The sequence below is a fragment of the Anomaloglossus baeobatrachus genome, chromosome 1 (genome assembly GCF_048569485.1).
Source record: "Anomaloglossus baeobatrachus isolate aAnoBae1 chromosome 1, aAnoBae1.hap1, whole genome shotgun sequence".
NCBI classification, from domain to species: Eukaryota; Metazoa; Chordata; class Amphibia; order Anura; family Aromobatidae; genus Anomaloglossus; species Anomaloglossus baeobatrachus.
In genome coordinates this window covers 440,594,425-440,619,127 of record NC_134353.1, presented here as the reverse complement: position 1 = coordinate 440,619,127, position 24,703 = coordinate 440,594,425, and the positions used below count along the sequence as shown (strand labels likewise).

The following is a 24,703-nucleotide window of genomic DNA, read 5'->3' as shown; positions in this document are numbered from 1 at the left end:
TGCTTTGCAGAAGGATTCCCATTAAGCATTCAGAAAATGTAGCGCAGGTCTGAACGGTAGTTCAGACCTCCCGGGTGTCTGGTATTCAGCCTGAGGATCCATTCTGCCTCAGTATGCAACAACGCTTGGAACCAATCACCACCACGGGGAGTTTTGGGATCATATTCTATACCCGTGACTGTAAGAGAGGAAAAATCTGCTAGGTGATGGTTTATAGAATTCTTGGTAAGGCCTGATAAGGATCGTTTCTGCGATGGAAGTTCACTGTGGGTAAATGAGTTCTGATTTTGTGCAACTCTAGTGTGCTCAGATATCCTAACTCTCAGGGGTCTGGAGATGCAGCCTATGTAAGTCTTACCGCAAGTAGTACATGTGGCTTTATACACAACATGTGTGGTAGAGCAGTTAATGAAAGAACCAATTTTATGAATTTTATTGGTACTGTCACTAATTGCTTTAGTTGTGTGCATAAATTTATATAAGCCACAGCAGCTAGAACCGCACTTATAAGAACCTGTGATGCTGAGCCAGGTTTTTTTCGGTTTTTGCTCTGTATACATGCTTGGTGCAATCATGTTACCCACTGTACATGCTCTTTTCGCTACCACATTAACCCCCTGTGAAAGGATAGAATCTAACACCTCATCCTGCCGGAGAAGGGGGAGAAAATGGAGAATAACCTCCTTAATGCGGAAAAAATCCACACTAAATGGGGAAGAAAAAGTGATCCTGTCCATTTGTTTGACAGATTTATTAGGATCCTGCAACAGGTCGGGACGGGTTTTACTATCTGCGATAGATGATGCTCTGTTTATAATCCGATTGGAATAACCTCTCTTCCTTAAGGCCACGTCACATTAAGCAACATCGCTAGCAACATCGCTGCTAACGAACAACTTTTTTGACGTAGCAGCGATGTTGCTAGTGATGTTGCTGTGTGTGACATCCAGCAAAAACCTGGCCCCTGCTGTGAGGTCGTTGGTTGTTGCTGAATGTCCTGGGCCATTTTTCTGGTCACTGGTTGCTGGTGAGCTCACTCGCAACTCGTGTAGCGACGCTCCAGCGATCCCTGCCAGGTCAGGTTGCTGGTGGGATCGCTGGAGTGTGACATCTCACCAGCGACCTCTTAGCAAATTACCAGCGATCCCTATCAGGTTGGATCGTTGTTGGGATCGCTGGTAAGTTGTTTAGTGTGACTTGGCCTTTAGTCTATGCTTAATATGTGCAGCCTCTTTGTAATAAGACAGCTCAGAGGAACACAGCCTCTTAGCGCGCAGGAGTTCCCCCACAGGTAAGCCCTGCAATGTGTGGGGCGTATGACAACTACTTGCGTGAAGAGACGCGTTGCCACTTATCGGTTTCCTATAAAGAGTAGAATCGATAGTTCCAGTTATGGGGTTACCAAATAATTGGATGTCTAAGAATGGTGCCAGCTGATTATAGATATTCATTGTGAACTTTAAATTCAAGCTGTTTTTGTTAAAGTATGCATTCAGGGAATCAGAAAAATCCTGAGGTGTACCTTGTTGGTGAATATTGCATATTAACAACTGATCATTTACATATCTGGCATACCAGGAGATTTGATTCAAAAATGGATTACTATCAGTATGAATATATTGCTCCTCCCAGTATGCCATATAAATGTTGGCCAATGCGCATGAAAAGCTGGCACCCATAGGGCATCCAGAAATTTGAAGATAGTAGGTACCACTAAATTGGAAAAAAATATGCCTTAAAAGGAAACCAGTGGTCATAAGGACATATTCCTTAAAATTGTCGTCTAATGAGCTGTATTTTTCCAAATGGAAGAACAAGTATTGCAAAGCTTCGTCGTGGGGGATACTAGGGTATAATGATACCACATCACTAGTTATCCAAAACGAATCGACAGTCCAATTCACTTTCTCCAAATTTTGTAACAGACTCTTAGTATCTCTTATATGGCCTACTGTCCTTTTCATAAGTGGTTGGAGGATATTATCCAACCAATCACTAAGGTTGCTGGTCAGGGAACCTGTACTAGCCACTATGGGCCTAAAGGCCCCTTTACACACTGAGACTTTCTAGCGATCCCACCAGCGATCCAAACCTGGCCGGGATCGCTACAAAGTCTCTGCTGAGCTGTCAAACAGGCAGACCTGGCCAACGGTGCAACAGCGATCCGGATCTGCAGAACGACCTAGCTAGTCATTGGGGACGTTGTAAAGCAGCTTTTTGAAAGGGAAGTCGCTAACGAAGTCGCTGTAAAGTCCCCTTTACACACTGAGACTTTCTAGCGATCATGCTGCACAGCGGGAAACAAAGGACCAAAGAATGGTCCTGAACGATTTGCAGCGATCAGCAACTTCACAGCAGGGGCCAGGTCGCTGATGTGTTTCACACACTGCAATGTCGCTGGGGAGGTCGCTATTATGTCACAAAACCGGTGACGTTACAGCGATGTCGTTTGCGATGTTGCAGTGTGTAAAGCCACCTTTAGGGACCGGGAAATACACCCTTATGTAACTTAGGGAGTCCCTGAAAGATAGGACATATGGGTTTATCTATCAAAAGATAGTCATATGTCTTTTTATTGATCACACTCCACTCTAGTCCCTGTGACAAAATATTCCGCAATTTTTCATAGAAAATTAAAGTAGGATCACTAGAAAGGCGTTTGTAAGTGGAAGAGTCAGCTAGGATCAAATTCATTTCTTTTTCATATAGTGCACTATCTAACACCACGACCGATCCCCCTTTGTCCGCTTTCCGGATAATAATGTGTTCATTATTCTTCAGTGCATTAAGTGACTTTCTCTCCTGAATGGACAGGTTATCTTGGGCGCTAGGTGTGGACATGAGAATTTGTCTGACCTCAGTTTCTATGAGGTCCTGGTAAGCGTCCATAACAGGCACTCTAGAGGCCACAGGATAAAAATATGGATTTTTGGTGTTAAAGGGGGGGTGGATTTGGCAAAGTAATGCTGGAGTCACTCAATTCCTGTAAGTTGGTAATGGAGATCTGTTCTTTGAGATTGAAATATAAAGGGATGGTGGTAACTTCATCTGTCTCTGGAGATGGTACATTAGCGTCCTCACAAGCGTCATCATCAGCCTTGAAAAAGTGTCGCTTCACAGTGAGGTTCCTAATGAATCTGTTCACATCTTTTATTGTCTGGAAAAGGTTAGCTCGATTGTTCGGGGCAAGGTTTAAACCTTTTTGTAGGATATCAATCTGGGCAGAGCTCAAAACACATGCAGAGAGGTTCACAACAGCAATTTCAAGAGGTTCTGAGGGTTTAATTCCTCCAATACCGACGCTTCTTGGAGCGTAGGGGATATCTCTCCTCTATGATGCCTGTGTTTCCTCCCCCCTCTCCGCGATTTGCGTTTTTTGTAAGCGTCAAGTTTTTTGTATGCCGGGGGGTGTGGACTTCTCTAGTTGATTCATGTGAGCTAATGCTGCCATCTGTTGAGTCAAAATCAGTGGAGGAAAAGTTCACAAACCTATCACTATGAGAATTATGTTGACGTTTTTTCAAGATAGATTTATTCCTCCTGACACTCTACCATGTATATACCTGTTTAGACTCATAGTCTTTGACATCCCTGTGGTATTTGCCCTGCTTGAGCTCCATGATTTCAGATTCAATATTATCAATGGTATTTCTGAATCTGGAGTTCAATTTGTCAAAATCAGATTTATCATAAGTTTTGACAAGGTAGTCATGTACACCACTGATCTTGCTATCTAAATCCAGAATTCGTAGCTGTTCCTCTTTGACAATCAGATCCATTAATTTAAGTGAACAAGATGTTAGTATAGAATTCCATTCCTCCATAAATTTGTCTGAAAAGATGTAAGTGGGGGATTTTTTAATTCTTAGGCTATGTGCTGTGAGACTCATGTGGGTTTAGTGGATGAGGGCAGGTATATCTCACCCCGGTATCGGTCCTATGTGACTTAGCCTGGCCAGGATCACCTGGCTACTAATGGATTAATGGGAGGTGAAGGACGGAGGTAAAAGGAATCTGGGAAGTTGGGGGAGGGTCTCCATCTGGGAACACAGTAAGCCTGTCTGTGTAGGAGACACTTGTGAGGAGCAGTGCCTGATGTTTGTATGGTTTAGCTGGAAGGGAGAAGCCCTCCAGTTGGTAGTTAGGATAACACCGTGTATAGTTAGTGCCGGACAGGCAAGGATTTATTTTGTTGGTGTTTTTTTTTCTTTTTGTTTATGCTTCACTGCAATAAACCTGACCAAGCGTCAGTTACACCTTGAATTCGGCTGTCTGCCTGAGGTGAATACGTGCCCTTTGAACCCAGCAAAGGCGATCCCGGAGCGTGTTATCACATTGTGGTGGAGAACGCGGGCAGCACGTTACAGCGCATCATAATGGATGACGTGGTGAAAGCGCTGGTACAATCCGCAGCTGTGCAGCAAGAGGCAAATCGCTTGATGTCGGCACAGTTGAAGGAACTGGTGGAATCGACGGTTAAAGACCGCCAACTTTTGCAGCAGGTGGCGCAGCGTCTGGCGACCGTACCGGAGAGTAATGCGGAGGCTGACCAGAGGGTGATTCATGTGAGTCGGTGCTGGCAGAAATTAACCACAGAGGACGATGTGGAAGCTTACCTGACCACGTTTGAACGGACGGCGGAGCGGGAAAAGTGGCCAAAGGAGCGATGGGCCGACTTGCTTGCACCGTTTCTGGCAGGTGAGGCACAAAAAGCCTACTTTGATCTTGAGCCTGAAGCAGCGCATGACTTTGATAAACTAAAAGCCGAGATCCTTGCCCGGCTGGGAGTGACGACGGCCGTGCGAGCACAGAGAGTTCATCAATGGACTTATCAGCCCGATAAACCACCGCGGTCACAGATGTTTGACCTCATTCACTTGACCAAGAAATGGCTACAGCCCGAGGTTCTGACGGCGCCAGAGATGGTACAAAGAATCGTTCTTGATAAATACCTAAGAGCTCTACCGCCATCTCTGAAGAGGTGGGTAAGCCATGGAAACCCCACGACAGCAGATCAGCTAGTGGATCTAGTGGAGCGTTATTCCTTGGCAGAAGGACTTATGGACGATGCTACACATCCTCGCTCTTCCCCTTCTCGACGAGGATCTGGTAAGACTGTTCCAGGGTCATGGGGAGGAGGAAAATATCCTAAGGCAGTGGAGGAGGAAAACAGGACTGCTGGCCCTGTGAGGGCTAAGGTGCCAAACTATGGTCTTAGCAAGGGGCCCGTGAGGTGTTTCCGCTGCCAGGAGGCGGGCCACATTGCTGCAAACTGTCCAGTAACTGCAGAACCGATGCAGTGTGATGTCACGGACTTTGAAAAACGCAGGGCTATGGTTGCACGGGTAGTGTGTGTTGCTGCATGTCAAGGCGATATGAAAAAACACCTGTGTGAAGTGTCCATTGATGGCAATACTGTTGTTGCACTATTAGACTCGGGAAGTGTGGTGACTCTGGTAAAGGCCAGTCTGGTGGCAGTCCCGATGGGACCGTCAGATAAATTTTCTGTGACATGTGTGCATGGAGACACCTGCTCGTACCTCACAACGGTCTCCTGCATTACTACGCCCTATGGGTCTGTGCATCATAAGGTGGGACTAGTACCAGCACTATTGCATGATATCATTTTGGGCAGGGATTTTCCCCACTTCTGGCAGTTGTGGGAGAACCAATTAGTACCCCAGGGTAGCCGCACGGATGATCCTTCTCCCACACCTTGTGTGGGCCCGGAGCCACTAGAGGATGCCCCACAAGAGGGTTCAGAGGAGGAATCCGCTGAAAACAACCCCCAGTTCCCCTTTTCAGTTCTGGCGGGTGATTCCGATGAACCCGGGGCAGAGGCGGACACGGGTGGCTGTCCCCCTTCCTCTTGGCTGAATTTGGAAGTCCAGAAAGATGACTTCCAAAGTGAGCAAATGAGAGATCCTACCCTTTCTCAGGCTATAAAAAATGTTAAAATGATAAACGGGGTGCAGGTGGATGCAGGTACTAGGCTGTCTTACCCCTACATGGCACTGGAGAATGACTTTCTCTATCAGATAGAGAAGAAGGGGGATGACACAGTACAACGATTGGTTGTGCCGAGAGCCTACAGGCGGAGAGTGCTGGACCTGGCACACGGACACATGATGGGGGGACACCTGGGGGTCCAGAAAACTACCGAAAGGATATTACACTGTTTTGTTTGGCCCGGCATGCATCACGATATTCGCACCTATTGCGAGTCTTGTCCTGACTGCCAAATCTCTGCGCCTAGGCCCCGTTTCTGTAGCCCCTTAGTACCTCTGCCTATCATCGAGATCCCATTTGAGAGAATTGGGATGGATTTAGTTGGACCCCTCCCCAAGTCTGCACGAGGACACCAGCACATCCTTGTCATCTTGGATTATGCCACTCGTTACCCCGAGGCCATCCCTTTGCGTAACACGGCCACCAAGACCATTGCCAAGGAGCTGGTCCATGTGTTTAGTCGGGTTGGTGTCCCAAAACAAATACTCACAGACCAAGGAACCCCCTTTATGTCTAAAGTAATGAAAGAACTCTGCAGGCTGTTACAAATAGCACAGTTACGCACCTCCGTGTATCACCCTCAAACGGACGGACTGGTCGAACGGTTTAACAAAACTTTGAAACAGATGCTCCGTAAGGCGATAGACAAGGACGGGAAGAACTGGGACTACTTACTCCCGTATTTGCTTTTTGCCATCCGGGAGGTGCCCCAGTCTTCCACCGGGTTCTCTCCTTTCGAGCTTCTGTACGCCCGACGGCCCCGTGGACTGTTAGATGTCGCTAAAGAAACCTGGGAGGGACAGGTCACCCCGTTCAAAAGCGTAATAGACCATGTAACCCAAATGCAGGACCGTATTGCGGCGGTGATGCCCATCGTTAAAGAGCATATGATACAGGCTCAAGGAGCACAGAAAAGGATTTATGATAGGGGGGCCAAGATCCGTACTTTTGCACCCGGAGATAGGGTGTTGATCCTGGTCCCCACGGCAGAAAGCAAATTTCTGGCAAAGTGGCAAGGCCCCTTTGAAATTAAGGAACGGGTGGGTGAGGTAAACTACAAAGTGTACCAGGCTGGTAAAAGGAAGCCTGAACAGATTTATCACGTGAATCTGATAAAACCCTGGAAGGACCGTCCAGCTCTGTCAGCAGGTCTGGCCCTTCCGGTCTGCAAGCAGACCATACCGGATGTCGGGACGGCGGAGACTCTGTCGGAGCGGCAAAAGACCGACGTCAAGCAGTTTGTAATCAACAATCACGAGTTTTTCTCGGAAAAGCCCGGGCAGACCACTCTCATTAAACATGACATCATAACAGAGCCTGGGGTAACAGTTCAGGTAAAGCCCTACCGAATACCGGAGGCTCGGCGGGAAGCTGTCTCCCGAGAAGTGAAGACCATGTTGGAGTTAGGTGTAATCGAGGAATCGCATAGCGCCTGGTCGAGTCCGATTGTGTTAATACCGAAACCAGACGGCTCCATTAGATTCTGCAATGACTTCAGGAGATTAAATGCGGTCTCCAAATTTGATGCATACCCTATGCCACGGGTCGATGAATTAATAGATCGGCTTGGAAAAGCCCGGTATATCACGACCCTAGACTTAACGAAGGGCTATTGGCAGATCCCGCTAACAGAGGCCGCTAAAGAGAAAACCGCGTTTTCTACACCGGAAGGTTTATACCAGTATGTGTATATGCCGTTTGGACTACACGGGGCACCGGCAACCTTTCAAAGGTTGATGGACCGAGTCCTGAGGCCCCATAGGCAGTATGCTTCTGCGTATTTGGATGACATAGTCATTTACAGCCTGGACTGGGAGACGCACCTCCAGAAACTAGAGGCTGTGATTGAGGACCTGCGGGAGGCGGGTCTAACAGCAAACCCCAAGAAATGTCATATCGGGCTGGAAGAAGCCCGGTATTTGGGATACGTAATTGGGAGGGGAATTGTTAAACCCCAGATTGACAAGATACAAGCCATTCAGAAATGGCCGCAACCAGTCAACAAGAAGCAGGTGAGAGCGTTTTTGGGAATAGCTGGCTACTACCGACGGTTCATTCCCAATTTCGCGGCTACCGCTGTTCCCCTGACGGACCTTACCAAAGGGAAAGACTCTGTCATGATCAAATGGACCTCGGCAGCCGAAGAAGCCTTCCATAACTTAAAACTAGCTCTTTGCTCTCAACCTGTGCTAATGACTCCTGACTTCCGCAGCGAGTTCGTGGTCCAAACGGACGCTTCTGATGCCGGTATAGGGGCTGTATTGTCACAACTGAAGGACGGAGAGGAACATCCGGTCCTTTATCTTAGTCGGAAACTTAATAAGCATGAACGCAACTATGCCATAGTGGAAAAAGAATGCTTAGCCATTAAGTGGGCTCTAGAGTCCCTTAAATATTACTTGATAGGAAGGAAGTTCCGGCTGATCACTGACCATGCCCCTCTCAAGTGGATGCACTTGAATAAGGATCGGAATGGCCGAGTGACCCGGTGGTTCCTTGCACTTCAGGCCTACCGTTTTACAGTGGAGCACCGCCCGGGGGTGCGGATGGGGAATGCTGATGCCCTGTCTCGTGTGCACTGTTTTGTGGGTGCTGTTGCTCAGCTGCAGTGGTCTGAGCAGAGGGGGGGGATATGTGAGACTCATGTGGGTTTAGTGGATGAGGGCAGGTATATCTCACCCCGGTATCGGTCCTATGTGACTTAGCCTGGCCAGGATCACCTGGCTACTAATGGATTAATGGGAGGTGAAGGACGGAGGTAAAAGGAATCTGGGAAGTTGGGGGAGGGTCTCCATCTGGGAACACAGTAAGCCTGTCTGTGTAGGAGACACTTGTGAGGAGCAGTGCCTGATGTTTGTATGGTTTAGCTGGAAGGGAGAAGCCCTCCAGTTGGTAGTTAGGATAACACCGTGTATAGTTAGTGCCGGACAGGCAAGGATTTATTTTGTTGGTGTTTTTTTTTCTTTTTGTTTATGCTTCACTGCAATAAACCTGACCAAGCGTCAGTTACACCTTGAATTCGGCTGTCTGCCTGAGGTGAATACGTGCCCTTTGAACCCAGCAAAGGCGATCCCGGAGCGTGTTATCACAGTGCGCACTAGAGCTTTTTACCTGCGGATTTACCCGCGGATTTGCCCCGGAAATTTCTTGAGAAATGTCTGCAATCTTTGTGCAGACATTTCCCATGAAATTCAATGAGAAAAAAAAATAGCTGTGCGCACTGTGCGGATTTTTCTCAAGAAAATTTCTTGAGAAAATTTTCTCGAGAAACTTTCTTGAGAAAATGTGCATGTCCATTAATTTCCGCAGGTACCTGCGGTATTCCGGGGGTATTCCGCAGGTAGCAATGATGTGCGGTATACCACCGGAATAGCCGCGAATTACCTGCGGGAATGCTCATCGCTGCCTGCGGTTTTGCAGGAAGCGATGTCATTATGCCAGGAAGAGGAGGCGGAGCAGAGTAAACACAGACGTCACACTCCCTGGACGCCGCACAGAAGCGCTTCCGTGCGACCTCCAGGTCTGTCCCGTGCAGTCTGTGTCCCGCTCCAGCCTCGCGGCTGCCAGCACTGCAGGGTGTCAGTGTCTGCCCGCAGTGTCAGCAGCCTGTCACGCGGCAGCGCAGGCAGACACTGACATCCTGCAGTGCTGGGAGCCGCGGGGATGACGATCGCTGCTGTCAGGAGGTGAGATCATTACCTGCTGTCACGATCTCCTGCCTCCTGACGTCACCGCGGTCACTGCTGTCTATGCCCGTCTCGCGAGCGGCCCGAGACTGTCACTAGCGGTGACGTCACGGGCTCTCGCGATACTTCTGACAACGCGGCGGGCATAGAAGTCAGTGACAGCGCTGACGTCAGCAGTACAGGAGATGATCACAGAAGGTAATGATCTCATCTATGCTCCTGATGGCAGCGCTCGTCATCCCCTGCAGTGACCTGAGCTGACCTATTGATGTTAGCTCAGGTCACTGCATTGCTCTCCCAGCCAATGGGGAACATTCTGTTCTTCATTGACTGGGACAGTGACTATGGTATGGATCGCCGTGCCCCCCTCCCTTATTGGATTACGCTGGACGTGGAATTGATTGTGCTCTTTTCAATAAATTGGTTAAAGAGGGAATGTTTTGGGGAGTGTTTTTTCAAATAAAACCTTTTTTGTTGTCTATTTTTTAATTATTACTGACTGGGTTGGTGATGTCGGGTATCTGATAGACGCCTGACCTCACCAACCCCAGGGCTTGATGCCAGGTGACATTACACATCTGGCATCAACCCCATATATTACCCCGTTTGCCAACGCACCAGGGCGCGGGATGAGCTGGGGCAAAGCGCCAGGATTGGCACGTCTAATGGATGCGCCACTTCTGGGGCGGCTGCGGCCTGCTATTTTTAGGCTGGGGAGTGTCCAATAACAGTGGACCTCCCTAGTCTGAGAATATCAGACCCCAGCTGTCCGCTTTACCTTGGCTGGTGATCCAATATGGGGGGGACCGCACGTTTTTTGTTTTAAATTATTTATATAATTTAAAATAACAGCGTGGGGTGCCCACTGTTTTGGATTATCAGCCAAGGTGAAGCTGCCAGCGGTGGTCTGCAGGCTGCAGCCGTCTGCTTTACCCTAGCTGGCTACAAAAAATGGGGGGACCTCACGTCGTTTTTTTTTAATTATTTATTTATTTTATGGCTAAATACAAGGCTAAGCACCCTTTAGTGCCACATGAAAGTCACTAAAGGGTGCCAGCTTAGAAAATGCAGGGAGGTGGAACATTATATAGGTTTTTCTCATCTATCTATCTATCTATCTATCCCTCTATCTATCTATCCATCTATCCCTCTATCTATCTATCCATCTATCCCTCTATCTATCTATCTATCTATCTATCTATCTATCTATCCCTCTATCTATCTATCTATCTATCTATCCATCTATCCCTCTATCTATCTATCCATCTATCCCTCTATCTATCTATCTATCTATCCATCTATCCCTCTATCTATCTATCCATCTATCCCTCTATCTATTCATCTATTCATCTATCTATCTATCCCTCTATCTATCTATCTATTCATCTATTCATCTATCCATCTTTCCCTCTATCCATTATCTGTCTATCGATTATCTTTATTATTTATTGCAGGGACAAACCTGCGGTAAATCCGCGGCAAATCCGCGGCAAATCCGCGGCAAAACCGCATGCGGATTTGGTGCGAATTTTTTCCGCAGGTCCGGAAATCTTTCACTGGCAGAAGTTTCTCAAGAAATTTTCTTGAGAAACTTCACATTTCTAGTGCGCACATAGCCTTAGGCCCCTAGGGACCATGTCCTTTTCAATGTATTTTTTCAAAGTCATTGAATCCCACCACATCTTTAATCTTTGTATGGACAACTTTTCCAGATCCCAGAAAGTGTGTATGCTCTCATTATGTGAGTCATCACTTTGTGCTGCACGTGTAGCAGTAGACTCAGAGAAGATGGTATCCACCCTCCTTCATTCCTCATTCTCTAGAAACGTTGAGGTGTCCATTTTAAATAATCTGGAGAGAGGAGCTGTAATACTTATTCTATGTTCTGAGGATTTCGATAGCGTAGGGCAATGACAATCAGAGACGAGTTCCGGGTACAAGATGTTTTATAGTATGCAACCACGGTAGATACAGAACAACACAGCAACACAATAACACATGCAATACTTTCCGGAATCGACGCGGAGGGAATTCCCGGGACCACGCACCGGACTCCCCCAGGGAGACCACCAGAGCGAACCCCTATACAGGGACTGTCTGGCAATCTACCCCGGAAGGCCTAAGTGCGCAGCAGCCGGGATAAGGAGCAAGCGGTAAAGTCAATGAGTGTCCGTACGGGAAATGTTTGTCCAGAATGGTTACGAACCAATAGAGAACCAGGCGGAGTGCTGACCGAAGATGGTAAACAGAATCCGGGCACAGCCTTGAAGAGCCGGGTACAGTCCAGAGTCAATCGGTAGGTAGTCTTTTAGGGGAATCCAGAGGCAATCAGGAATAAGCAGCAACACAGCAGGAGCACACAGCAGGCAGTATACTCAGGCACTGGACTGGACTTAGAGGCGGCCTTTTAAGCAGCTGGACAGGAAGTAGGGCAACAGAACGGTAACCTCCATGTTAACCGAGGGCAAGGGCAATCAAAAGAGAACTGGAAAACCTGGAAACCTGACAGGAGCAGTTTATTCAGTGAGAGTATTAGTGTGAACAGGTTCCAGTATGAAGAAAAAAAATTGCAAAAAATCAACACTTCGGTCTCTCCTAGTATTTAGATGTTTCGTCACAATAACATTGTGTCCAAATACACATGTAAATAGATAAATGTGTAGAAAAAAGGAAATATATGCAGCTTATCAGGGGTGGCAGGGAGCACGAAAAAAGACCAAAACTGAGCGTGAATGAAAAAGAAAAATTTTTTCAGCTCACCTGCCAGCCAGACTGCTCAGATCTTCAGGGTGCACGGATCCGCTGGTAGGTCCAGGCCAGCCTGAGTTAAGCGGTAACAATGAAGGAGAAGGAGGATCCAGCACAAATTCCTTTAGTTAAAAATAATTTCTTCCTTTATTTAATGTATTAAAAACATTCTGAGACCGAAGATGAAGACATATTATAACGCATAGCTACTCTTTACGCGTTTCGGACTTAAAAATGAAAAACAACAAAGTCCTTAGTCATAAGTGACCTATGCCAAACTGGAATGTGTTCATATAGAGGAGGTAACCTGACCCAACACCAGGAAATGAATGAGAATGCAGTAATTACTTGTGGGGAGGGGATAATTAATTAACTGGCTTAGCTAATCAGGATAAGTTGGAATAAGAGCCTAAAGGTCACGTCACACTAAGCAACATCGCTAGCAACATCGCTGCTAACGAAGAACTTTTGTGACGTAGCAGCGATGTTGCTAGTGATGTTGCTGTGTGTGACATCCAGCAACAACCTGGCCCCTGCTGTGAGGTCGTTGGTTGTTACTGAATGTCCTGGGCCATTTTTTAGTTTTTGCTCTCCCACTGTGAAGCACACATCGCTGTGTCTGACAGCGACAGAGCAACAACTAAATGTGCAGGCAGCAGGAGCCGGCTTCTGCCGACGGTAGTAACCACGGTAAACATCGGGTAACCAAGAAGCCCTTACCTTGGTTACCCGATATTTACCTTCGTTACCAGCGTCCCCGCTCTCACGCTGCCAGTGCCGGCTCCTGCTCTCTGCACACGTAGCAACAGTACACATCGGCTAATTACCCAATGTGTACTGTGGCTAGGAGTGCAGGGAACAGGGAGCCGGCACTGTGGTAGCGTGAGAGTGGGGACGCTGGTAACAAAGGTAAATATCGGGTAACCAAGGTAAGGGCTTCTTGGTTACCCGATGTTTACCGTGGTTACCAGCATCCGCAGAAGCCGGCTCCTGCTGCCTGCACACATAGCAGAGAACACATCGGGTAATTAACCAGATGTGTACTATGGCTAGGTTAGCAGGGAGTCAGCGCTAAGCGGTGTGTGCTGGTAACCAAGGTAAATATCGGGTTGGTTACCTGATATTTACCTTAGTTACCAAGCGCAGCATCGCTTCCACGTGGCGCTGCTGACTGGGGGCTGGTCACTGGTTGCTGGTTAGCTCACCAGCAAACAGTGTAGCGACGCTCCAGCGATCCCTGCCAGGTCAGGTTGCTGGTGGGATCACTGAAGTGTGACATCTCACCAGCAACCTCCTAGCAACTTACCAGCGATCCCTATCAGGTTTGATCATTGTTGGGATCGCTGGTAAGTTGTTTAGTGTGACTGGGCCTTTAAAATAGCATAATAGTATCAGAGGTATCAGAATTATGACATGAATTATAATATGAATTGTAAAAATTCCAAGGATACATACATAAATAAATAGATGAATAAACAGATACATATGGGTGCACATATGCTCACAACATGCAAGTGAGAAAAAAAAAAAAATCTGAAAAGAAACATGTAGGGAAATCCAAAAATATATATATAGGTAGATGATTGATTTTGTTTGGTTTTATTTTATGGTATAGTATATTTTATTTTATAGTATAGTAAAATATGGATGAGTGAAAAAAACGAGCAATAACGAACTTGAATAAAAAAAAACAAAAAAAAACCCCAAAAACTAAATATTAATGGATATAACAACAAGCAGAAAAAATCAATACTAGAAATATTATTCTAAAAAGTCATTATTATTGTTTGAAAGAAATATAATGATCATATATGATCAGATTAATATATTACGTTGAGCCCGTAGTCACTCATGCATATAATAATATAATATCATCTTATTGGCTAACATGTCCAAAAAGTGTTCCCACATAAAGGGTCACATATTCCACTATTCACATAGCATGTTTAAATCACGTGTACCTCTCCCTCCCCCCAGCTATTCGCCAATCATTCATATCAACCTATGCAAAACTGCATTGCTTTGCAGAAGGATCCCCATTAAGCATTCAGAAAATGTAGCGCAGGTCTGAACGGTAGTTCAGACCTCCCGGGTGTCTGGTATTCAGCCTGAGGATCCATTCCGCCTCAGTATGCAACAACGCTTGGAACCAATCACCACCACGGGGAGGTTTGGGAACATATTCTATACCCGTGACTGTAAGAGAGGAAAAATCTGCTAGGTGATGGTTTATAGAATTCTTGGTAAGGCCTGATAAGGATCGTTTCTGCGATGGAAGTTCACTGTGGGTAAATGAGTTCTGATTTTGTGCAACTCTAGTGTGCTCAGATATCCTAACTCTCAGGGGTCTGGAGGTGCAGCCTATGTAAGTCTTACCGCAAGTAGTACATGTGGCTTTATACACAACATGTGTGGTAGAGCAGTTAATGAAAGAACCAATTTTATGAATTTTATTGTTACTGTCACTAATTGCTTTATTTGTGTGCATACATTTACATAACCCACAGCAGCTAGAACCGCACTTTTAAGAACCTGTGATGCTGAGCCAGGTTTTTTTCGGTTTTTGGGCTGTATACATGCTTAATGCGATCATGTTACCCTCTATACATGCTCTTTTCACTACCACATTAACCCCCTGTGAAAGGATAGAATCTAACACCTCATCCTGCCGGAGAAGGGGGAGAAAACAGAGAATAACCTCCTTAGGCTATGTGCACACTGGGAAATGAAATTTCCTTGCGTAAATTCCGCAGGCTCTCAAAGATCTTATCACCTGCGGAAAAAATCTGCATCAAATCCACACCCAAATCCGCATGCGGATTGTCGCGTTTTGTTGCGGATTTGGTGCGGAATTGGTGCGGATTTGGTGCGGTTTTTCCGCAAGCTGTTCCCTGCGTGATTTTTACATTAGATTAGGGAAAACCCGCAGCTACCTGCGGAAAAGAAGTGACATGCACTTGTTTTTGCTGCGGGATTTCCGCAGCAAAACATGCAGCTGTCAAATTCTGCCTAGTGCGCACAGGATTTTTTTTCTCCATAGGATTTGCTGGTGATTCACTGCAGAGATGTTATGAACATTTTCTGCAGCGAAACATGCAGCAAATCCGCGGAAAATCCGCGGCAAAATCCGGTAAGTGCGCACATAGCCAAAATGCGGAAAAAATCCACACTAAATGGGGAAGAAAAAGTGATCCTGTCCATTTGTTTGACAGATTTATCAGGATCCTGCAACAGGTCGGGATGGGTTTTACTATCTGCGATAGATGATGCTCTGTTTATAATCCGATTGGAGTGACCTCTCTTCCTTAGTCTATGATTAATATGGGCAGCCTCTTTGGAATAAGACAGCTCAGAGGAACACAGCCTCTTAGCCCGCAGGAGTTCCCCCACAGGTAAGCCCTGCAATGTGTGGGGTGTATGACAACTACTTGCGTGAAGAGCCGCGTTGCCACTTATCGTTTTTTTTTGTTTTTTGTTTTTTTTTCTCACTTGCATGTTGTGAGCATATGTGTACCCATACGTATCTGTTTATTCATCTATTTATTTATGTATGTATCCTTGGAATTTTTACAATTCATATTATAATTCATGTCATAATTCTGATACCTCTGATACTATTATGCTATTTTTAGGCTCTTATTCCAATTTATTCTGATTAGCTAAGCCAGTTAATTAATTATCCCCTCCCCACAAGTAATTACTGCATTCTCATTCATTTCCTGGTGTTGGGTCAGGTTGCCTCCTCTATATGAACAGCTTCCAGTTTGGCATAGGTCACTTATGACTAAGGACTTTGTTGTTTTTAATTTTTAAGTCCGAAACGCGTAAAGAGTACCTATGCGTTATAATATGTCTTCATCTTCGGTCTCAGAATGTTTTTAATATATTAAATAAAGGAAGAAATTATTAACTAAAGGAATTTGTGCTGGATCCTCCTTCTCCTTCATTGTTACTGCTTTGCTATTATAATGGCTTAGTAAAAATGAGTTTGAGGTTGCAATGCAGAGGTGATGGAAATAGCTTGGCACCAGTGGGTCACTATCGAAGTCCAACAGCCACTTTTAGGATGCCACTAAGTTTTCTCAGTGTTTGCTATTATAATGGCTTAGTAAAAATGAGCTTGAGGGTGCAATGCAGAGGTGCTGGAAATAGCTTGGCACCAGTGGGACACTAATGAAGTCTAACAGACACTTTTAGGATGCCACTAAGTTTCCTCAGTGTTTGCTATTATAATGGCTTAGTAACAATGAGCTTGAGGGTGCAATGCAGAGGTGCTGGAAATAGCTTGGCACCAGTGGGACACTAATGAAGTCTAACAGCCACTTTTAGGATGCCACTAAGTTTCCTCAGTGTTTGCTATTATAATGGCTTAGTAAAAAATGAGTTTGAGGGTGCAATGCAGAGGTGCTGGAAATAGCTTGGCACCAGTGGGACACTAATGAAGTCCAACAGCCACTTTTAGGATGCCACTAAGTTTCCTCAGTGTTTGCTATTATAATGGCTTAGTAACAATGAGTTTGAGGGTGCAATGCAGAGGTGCTGGAAATAGCTTGGCACCAGTGGGACACTAATGAAGTCCAACAGCCACTTTTGGGATGCCACTAACTGGCAGCACTCTTTTCAATTAAAATGGCTTTGCTAAAATGTGCAGGAGGGGAGAATGCAGAGGTGCTGGGACTTGCTTGGCACAAGTGCCACAATAATGGAGGACAGCAGCCACTCTTTGGATGGCACTAACTGGCAGCACTCTGCAATTATAATGGCTTTGCTAAAAAGGGCAGGAGGGTACAGTGGCCGGGTTGTGGGTCAGTGTAGAGGAAAAGAAGCCTCACTTTCTATCCTTCCTAATGGTGAAATGCAGCAAGGAAGTCCCTGAGCTTAGCTACACAGACGCTCTTATCTGTAGCTGTTAAAAACTGTTTCCGCGGACCTGACTGTCACCTATGGCTCTGAGCCAGCTGTAATTAGCCCTTAAAAGGGCTGAAAGAAACTTCTATCCCTATTCTGTATAGCGCTGTGTGTGGAGCGTACACAGCAGGATCGGCGACAGACGATGCATCTGCGGTGACTGTCACCCAGAAGCAGAAGGCAGATAATGGCGTCCTGATGGGCAGATGCCCGTATTTATAATGCAGGGACATGTGACATGGACATCCTATGACACATGCCCTTGCTTGTCTGGCAAAAAGTCCACTTAGCTGTGTGTGTGTCTGGGATTGGCTGACATGCTGGCCCGCCCCGCTGCACACGCGCTTAGGGAAGGAAGAACAGAAAAAAAAAATGGCTTCCTTCATCATTCTCCTTATCCTCACGATGCTGAGCAAAGGTGGCCTGAGCCTGTTGGCCGAGGTTGTGCGGATTACTAGCAACCATAGTGAAGTCTGGATCCACAGACACCTCGGGTGCATGAACACTTTGGTCAGTCAGACCATCCAGAGAGCGTTTCACTAAACATCAGTGTAAGGGTAATGCTGATAAGAGCATCATCACTGCTCACAATGTTGGTACAGTAATCAACATTCTCTAGGACCTGACAAATGTCTGCAATCCACACCCACTCTGCAGTACTTATTTCTGGCAGCTATGTCTGACGGGCATGTTCCAGCTGGAATTGGGATACTGCCCTCTGCTGCTCTTGGATCCTGGCCAACATATGATAGGTTGAATTCCATCTCATAGGAATGTCACATATTAGTCTGAGATGAGGCAAGTGTAAGCGCTGCTGCAGCACTGCCAGGCCAGCAAAAGAGGGAGATGACTTGCGGAAATGTGTACTAATACGTCGTACCTTGGTAAGTAGGTCTGGTATCCCAGTGTATTTTTTGAGAAAGTGCTGAACTACAAAATTTACAACGTGGGCCATACAAGGAACTTGTTCAAGCTTTAAAGTCGCCACCAGATTACGACCATTATTGCACCTTACCATCTCTGGATGGAGGTCTAACGGTGCAAACCACTTAATCTGTCTGCTCAGTTATTGCTTTCAAAAGCTCAGGTGCCGTGTGCGATTTGTCTTCGATACAGATGAGCTTCAGTAGAGCGTGTTGCCGCTTAGCCAAGGCAGTGCTACAAAGATCCCAGCTTTGGAATGATGTCGACGGTTGGACATCGGCGGATGTTGAGGAGGATGCACAGGAGCCAGATGAAGAGTAGGAGGAGGAGGGAGTTGTTGCTGTGTAGGAGGCTACAGAAACAGTGATTGAAGTGGGGCCCCCTATTCTGGGTGTGGGAATTATATGGAATGTTGCTGTCTCAGACTCTGTACCAGCCGCCACCAGGTTCACCCAGTGTGCAGTCATTGAGATGTATCGTCCCTGTCCACTTCCGCTTGTCCACGTGTCTGTGGTTAAGTGGACCTTCCTTGTTATGGCATTGGTGAGAGCCCATTTGATGTTTATGGACACGTGATTGTAGAGCACGGGGATGGCACAACGTGAAAAATAGTGGCGGCTAGGCACGGAGTAACGATGTTCTAACACCGCCAAAAGGTCGCGGAAAGCCTCTTTTCCCACAAACCTATATGGCAACATCTCAAGTGCTATCAATCGGGCAATGTGTGTAGTTATGGTTTTCTGCCCTTGAGTGCATAACGGGGTATTTTCGCTTCTTTTCGAAGGTCTGTGTTATGGACAACTGAACGGAACGCTGGGACACCAAAGCAGATGTGGTCATTGATGATTGAGTTTGGCCAACATTAGGTTGGGATAAGGAGGCATCAGCGCCACTTTCTTGCACACCTGTTTGGGAAGCAGGCAGCCCAGGGGAAGTGGCAGAGTTTTGAGTCTGGAAATCGTGTTTTTCACTTAGAGCTTTCAACCACCTAGTGGTGTGCTTGGCTAACATATGGTTTCTCATGGTGGAGGTACCCAAGCTTGAAGTATTTCTGCCTCTCCTAAGCTTGGTCTGACAGATTTGACAAATGGCAACCGTTTGGTTCACAGGACTCTTGGAAAAAAAACTCCCACACAATCTCAGCATGGACCATTGGACTCTGAGATGGCACAGGTGGTACATGGACCCTTGGACTCTGAGATGCTAAGGTGGTAGTGTCACGTGCACAGTTGATTGACCTCTGGCAGTGGTCGAAACCCTATCTTTTACAGCCTTTTTGTGAACTATGGGCACATGATACTCTTCACTGCTGCTCTCGCAATCCATGCCACCCATCCATGTTGGATCAGTCACGTCATCATCGACCAGGTTGTCTTCAAATTCCTGAAGGTCAACATCTTTGGTAATGGAGGTTTCAGGCTGACCTGAGGGCAACTGTGTCCCATCATCCTCCAACACTTCCACCTGATTGCCCGGCATGTCACAGCCAATAACATGGCTTTCTTCTGGCCTTGGGTGCTCAAATATCTGTGCAAGACCTGCGTTGGTGGTGTTGCACGGTGAGAGGCCAGAAAGGTTAAAGGGTCCTGTAAACAGTTCTTTAGAGTAACCTCCTTTGGGGTCATATGTCATATGGGGTCATATGTTTCCTTTGAATACTTATGTTGTGAGGAAAGAGGACCAGGCTGAGGATTCGATGGGCCAGCCTTTGGGCTACTCAAGTCTGTCTGTGTTGACCCTTGGGATTTGCTACTCGACAAGTAACTGGAGGTATTTTCTGCTAGCCAACTCGTTACCTGTTCGCACTGTTCAGGGCGCAAGAGTGGTTTCCCACGTGGACAAGAAAATTAGGATAGGAAGGCAGAGGTGGATAAAGCAGGAACTTTTTCCTTTGGCTCGGTGACACTGCTTGGGCGACCACCACTGTCACTACCACCTTGTCCACGGCCCTTACAGCCTCTTTTTCCCATTATTTTGGTTTGATTATTTGAAGGTAAATACTGTAACGTGATCTTTTTTACAGGCAGTGGAATGACACTGATGCCGGGTTGCTAAACTTGTGTTAATAGTTTCCCACGATAGCTGTTTCTGTAAGTCTAAAAAACGCAAGGTACCTTTATTGGACAAAGTACCACTTGAAGGAGTCGACAAAGATGTTGTGAATGTCTTTCAGCCCTAAAAGAAAACAGAGTTCGACACAACTTTTATTTTAGCATTGGTTTTTGGCACTCAGACTTTATTTTAGTAAGAGCAGGGCACTGTGTAGGTTCTGTAAGATCTAAAGACACCACCACCAGGATGCTAGCTTGGTGCTATAACAGTATTTTGTTTCAGGCAGGAGTAGAGGCACAGACACTGAGTATTAATTAAAATTTGGTAACACTGACACTATGTTTTAATAAGAGCAGGACATTATGTAGGTTCTGTAAGATATGAATCTACCATACTACCAGTATGCTAGGTTGCTGCTAGTAAGGTATTGACCTTCAGGCACAAGTAGAGCCACTGACACCGATTATTAATTAAAATTTTTGAACACTGACACTGTGTTTTAATAAGAGTAGGGCACTATGTAGGTTCTGTAAGGTATCAAGCCACCACCAGCATGCTAGGTTGCTGATAGTAAGGTGTTGGCCTTCAGGCAGAAGTAGAGCCACTGATACCGAGTATTAATTAAAAATTTGGTAAGACTGACACTGTGTTTTAATAAAAGCAGGACACTATGTAGGTTCTGTAAGATATGAAGACGCCACCAGTATGCTAGTTTGCGGCTAGTAAGATATTGGCCTTCAGGTAGAAGTAGAGCCACTGACACCGAGTATTAATTAAAATTTTGGTAACACTGACACTGCATTTTAATAAGAGCAGGACACTATGTAGGTTTTGTAAGATATGAAGCCGCCACCAGGATGCTATTTATTATGGTATTTGTCGTCAGGCAGAACCACAGGCTGTGAGAGCAATTTTTTTTTTTTTTAACTTACACCTGAACCCATTGTTTTGTCAATTTTGGGACCTCTTTTAGGAAGTTGTAATATCTATTCCTAGTAGAACACACATAAGGGATGTAGCAGTGCTGGGATTGTTGATTATTAGTAGCAGATGTCAGGACAGATTTAAATCTCTCCCTGCCTGTGAATAATCTCTCCCTATATCACAGACTTCAGTAACAGACCGTACCACTATCTTCAGCCCTTAAAAGGACTATTTTGGATTTTGCAGCAGGAACACTATCTCAACAACGCACTGCACTGTCCCTTTACTTGGTTCTACGCTGTGCGGCTAAGCCAATCACAGTAAGACCACAACAAAGATGGCTGCGGCGTTCCTGTGAGGGCAAGCAACATCAGTTGTGTTCATTGGCTGGAAAAAGGCGCCAGGAAGGCAGAAATGAAAATGAAAGTATCAAAGCAAATACCCTATTAGCCGTCAGATAGTGAATACCTCGAATACCCCATTATTCGTCGAATACCGAATAGTGGCAAATACATTTGCTCATCCCTAGTGCTGGCCACTTTTTTTGTTTTCCTAAAAACTAATAGAGTTCTGTATATCCATCGGTAAACCCAATTTATTTTTCTATTTATGTTGAATTAGAGATGGAGATGGCCATCAGGACACTCGTGATAACTGCCCGTCAGACATTAATAGCTCACAGTTGGATACAGACAAGGACGGCATGGGAGATGAGTGTGATGATGATGATGATAATGATGGAATTCCTGATATCTCACCACCTGGACCAGATAATTGCAGAATTGTGCCTAATCCAGGCCAGGCTGATTCTGATGGTAATTTTTTCTTAATTTTGATTAAAATGTATTGTGATTTGTAATACTTTGGTCACAGCATTTGGTTCATCTTCAACCAGAAACCTTCTGCATAGAGTTTGCATGAGCTCATAAACAATGTGAAATTTTCCTTAGTTGTCCTTACTGCTTTTCAGAAGATTTTCCATTTGATGGTCAGGTCAGTTTTTACAACCATTTAATGGTCTAAATAAGAAAATAGTTGAGTTTTTAACTAAGCATCTGAGTATAACAGAAAAAAGACAAAATGATCGACTCGCCGAGAGTCCGTTGTATGTCCAAACAGCCGCTGTGTTGATCCAGAGAAATTGCAGGTGCATGGAGATGTGTGGCTGCTTCCACGGGAAGTAAACAAAGAAAACTGTTTGTCCAGCACCAATATGAATAAAGCTCTCAAATTTATTGGAACCAATAAATTAAATCATAAAACACAGGACACCTGACGTGTTGCAGACTTTGTAGGTAGTCGTAAGTACCTACAGCTAAGGACTAACGTTCAAAACTCGTCAGGTGTCCTGTGTTTTATGACTTAATTTTTTTTTTAATAAATTTGAGAGTTTTATCCATATTAGTGCTGGACAAACACTTTTCTTTGTTATTTTTTTATGTTTACTTCAATGCCTTATTATAAGCAAAAATACATACCGTATTTTTCGGACTATAAGACGCACCGGACCATAAGACGCACCCTGGCTTTAGAGGAGGAAAAAAGGAAAATAAAATTTAAAACAAAAAATGTGGTCATGATGACACACTGTTATGGGGCAAGGATCTGCTGCTGACACTGTTATGGGGGTAATGTTCCCAAATTCTCTACTAAGGTACATCATCCTGGTAATAATCCTCCTGCCTTGTATATACAGTATATCCATCCAGCTCATAATATACCCCCATCCTGCTCATAATATACCTCCATCCTGCTCATAATATACCCCCATCCTGCTCATATACTCCTATCCTGCTCATATACCCCCATCTTGCTCATATACCCCCATCCTGCTCATAATATACCCCCATCCTGCTCATAATATACCCCCATCCTGCTTATATACTCCCATCCTGCTCATATACCCCCATCCTCCTATATGTCCCCATCCTGCTCATAATATACCCCATCCTGCTATATACCCCCATCCTGTTCATAATATACCCCCATCCTGCTTATATACTACCATCCTGCTCATATACCCCCATCCTGCTCATAAAATAACCCCATCCTGCTCATAAAATAACCCCATCCTGCTCATAATATACCCCCATCCTTCTATATACCCCCATCCTGCTCATAATATAACCCCATCCTGCTCATAATTTACCCCCATCCTGCTCATAATATACTCCCATCCTGCTCATAATATAACCCCATCCTGGTATAAGGCCCGCATCCTGTGGCACATAAAAAAAATAATTAAAATAAATAAACATTCATACTCACCTTACCTCACTCCCTGCAGCATCGCTCCTCCTCCCTACTGTGTCAGCAGCAGCGCCGCTGAGTGGAGCCGGCCACGATCTCTGCAGCATCGCTCGTCCTCCTGTCTGTGCCGGAGGTGGCTGCGTGTGGACACGTGCGCACAGCGATGACATCATCGCTGTTAGCACTGCTAGTCTCCACACAGCCACTGCCGGCACAGACAGGAGGACATCACGGTGCTGCAGGGATCTGTAGCCTGTGAGTATACTGATTCACTGCACCCTGTGCTGATGATGATACGCGGGGGGCAGTGAATACAGCCGCACATGATCACTCCAGGCTGTAGTTGCCAGCATGCCAGCTCCCCCTCACATCCTCGCGCCCACCTGTCAGCGCCGGCATCAGCGCCGAAAGATGATGAGCGGGAGGATGGGTGTGCATATTAAATGAGTGGGTCCACGTGGTCACTGCAGGCGCTGCTACAGCCTGCTCATGCCACCGATGACCCGCTCCACCGCAGCACCCTCATTCCCCACAGCCCTACATTCAGACTATAAGATGCACCCCCCCACTTTCCCTCAACATTTAGGGGGAAAAAAAGTGTGTCTTATAGTCCGAAAAATACGGTACATACTTTTTCCATAGAACAAAAATATAAATGAAGCTGTAATAAACACGTACAGTGTAACATCTTGACATCAATTCATGTTAACACTTAAAGGGAACCTGTCAGGAAAGAGGGCAGACTAGTCTGAGGAAACAACGCCCCGGTGACTAGTTAAGGCCCTATTTAGCATAAAGAAAGCGAGGTTTATAAGTAGTTTTTTTTTAAAGTTTCATATTAGTGAATAGCATTATACAGGGATAGTTAGACAGGGAATTTGGGCATACAGCTATGAATGCTGCTGGGTTGGAGGGCAAAGGGGACCTATGCACTAAGAAGAGCACTGTTTATGCACCACACAGTAGGGGCAGTTATAGAAACACATACAGCTGCTTAATGGGTTATTCTTATTTGCAAGATCCTATCCCAATATGTAGTAGATGTACATAGTTACATAGTTTCATAGGTTGAAAAAAGACCTAGGTCCATCTAGTTCAACTTTCCTCCACCAATTATACATTTTGTCACTAAGTCATTTATAACCAATAATATTATGTGCACTGAGGAAATCATCCAGCCCTTTTTTAAAAGCTGTTATAGT

At 45.6% G+C, this 24,703-nt stretch overlaps 1 protein-coding gene across 1 annotated transcript in view; it reads left to right on the top strand.

Moving 5' to 3' along the window:
* Positions 1 to 24,703, top strand: part of LOC142316860 (cartilage oligomeric matrix protein-like) — a 1,990,803-nt gene that overhangs the window by 1,394,777 nt on the left and 571,323 nt on the right. The window contains exon 13 of the mRNA XM_075352653.1: positions 21,873 to 22,066. Coding sequence (XP_075208768.1) covers positions 21,873 to 22,066 — 194 coding nt within the window. The remainder of the gene's footprint in view (positions 1 to 21,872; positions 22,067 to 24,703) is intronic.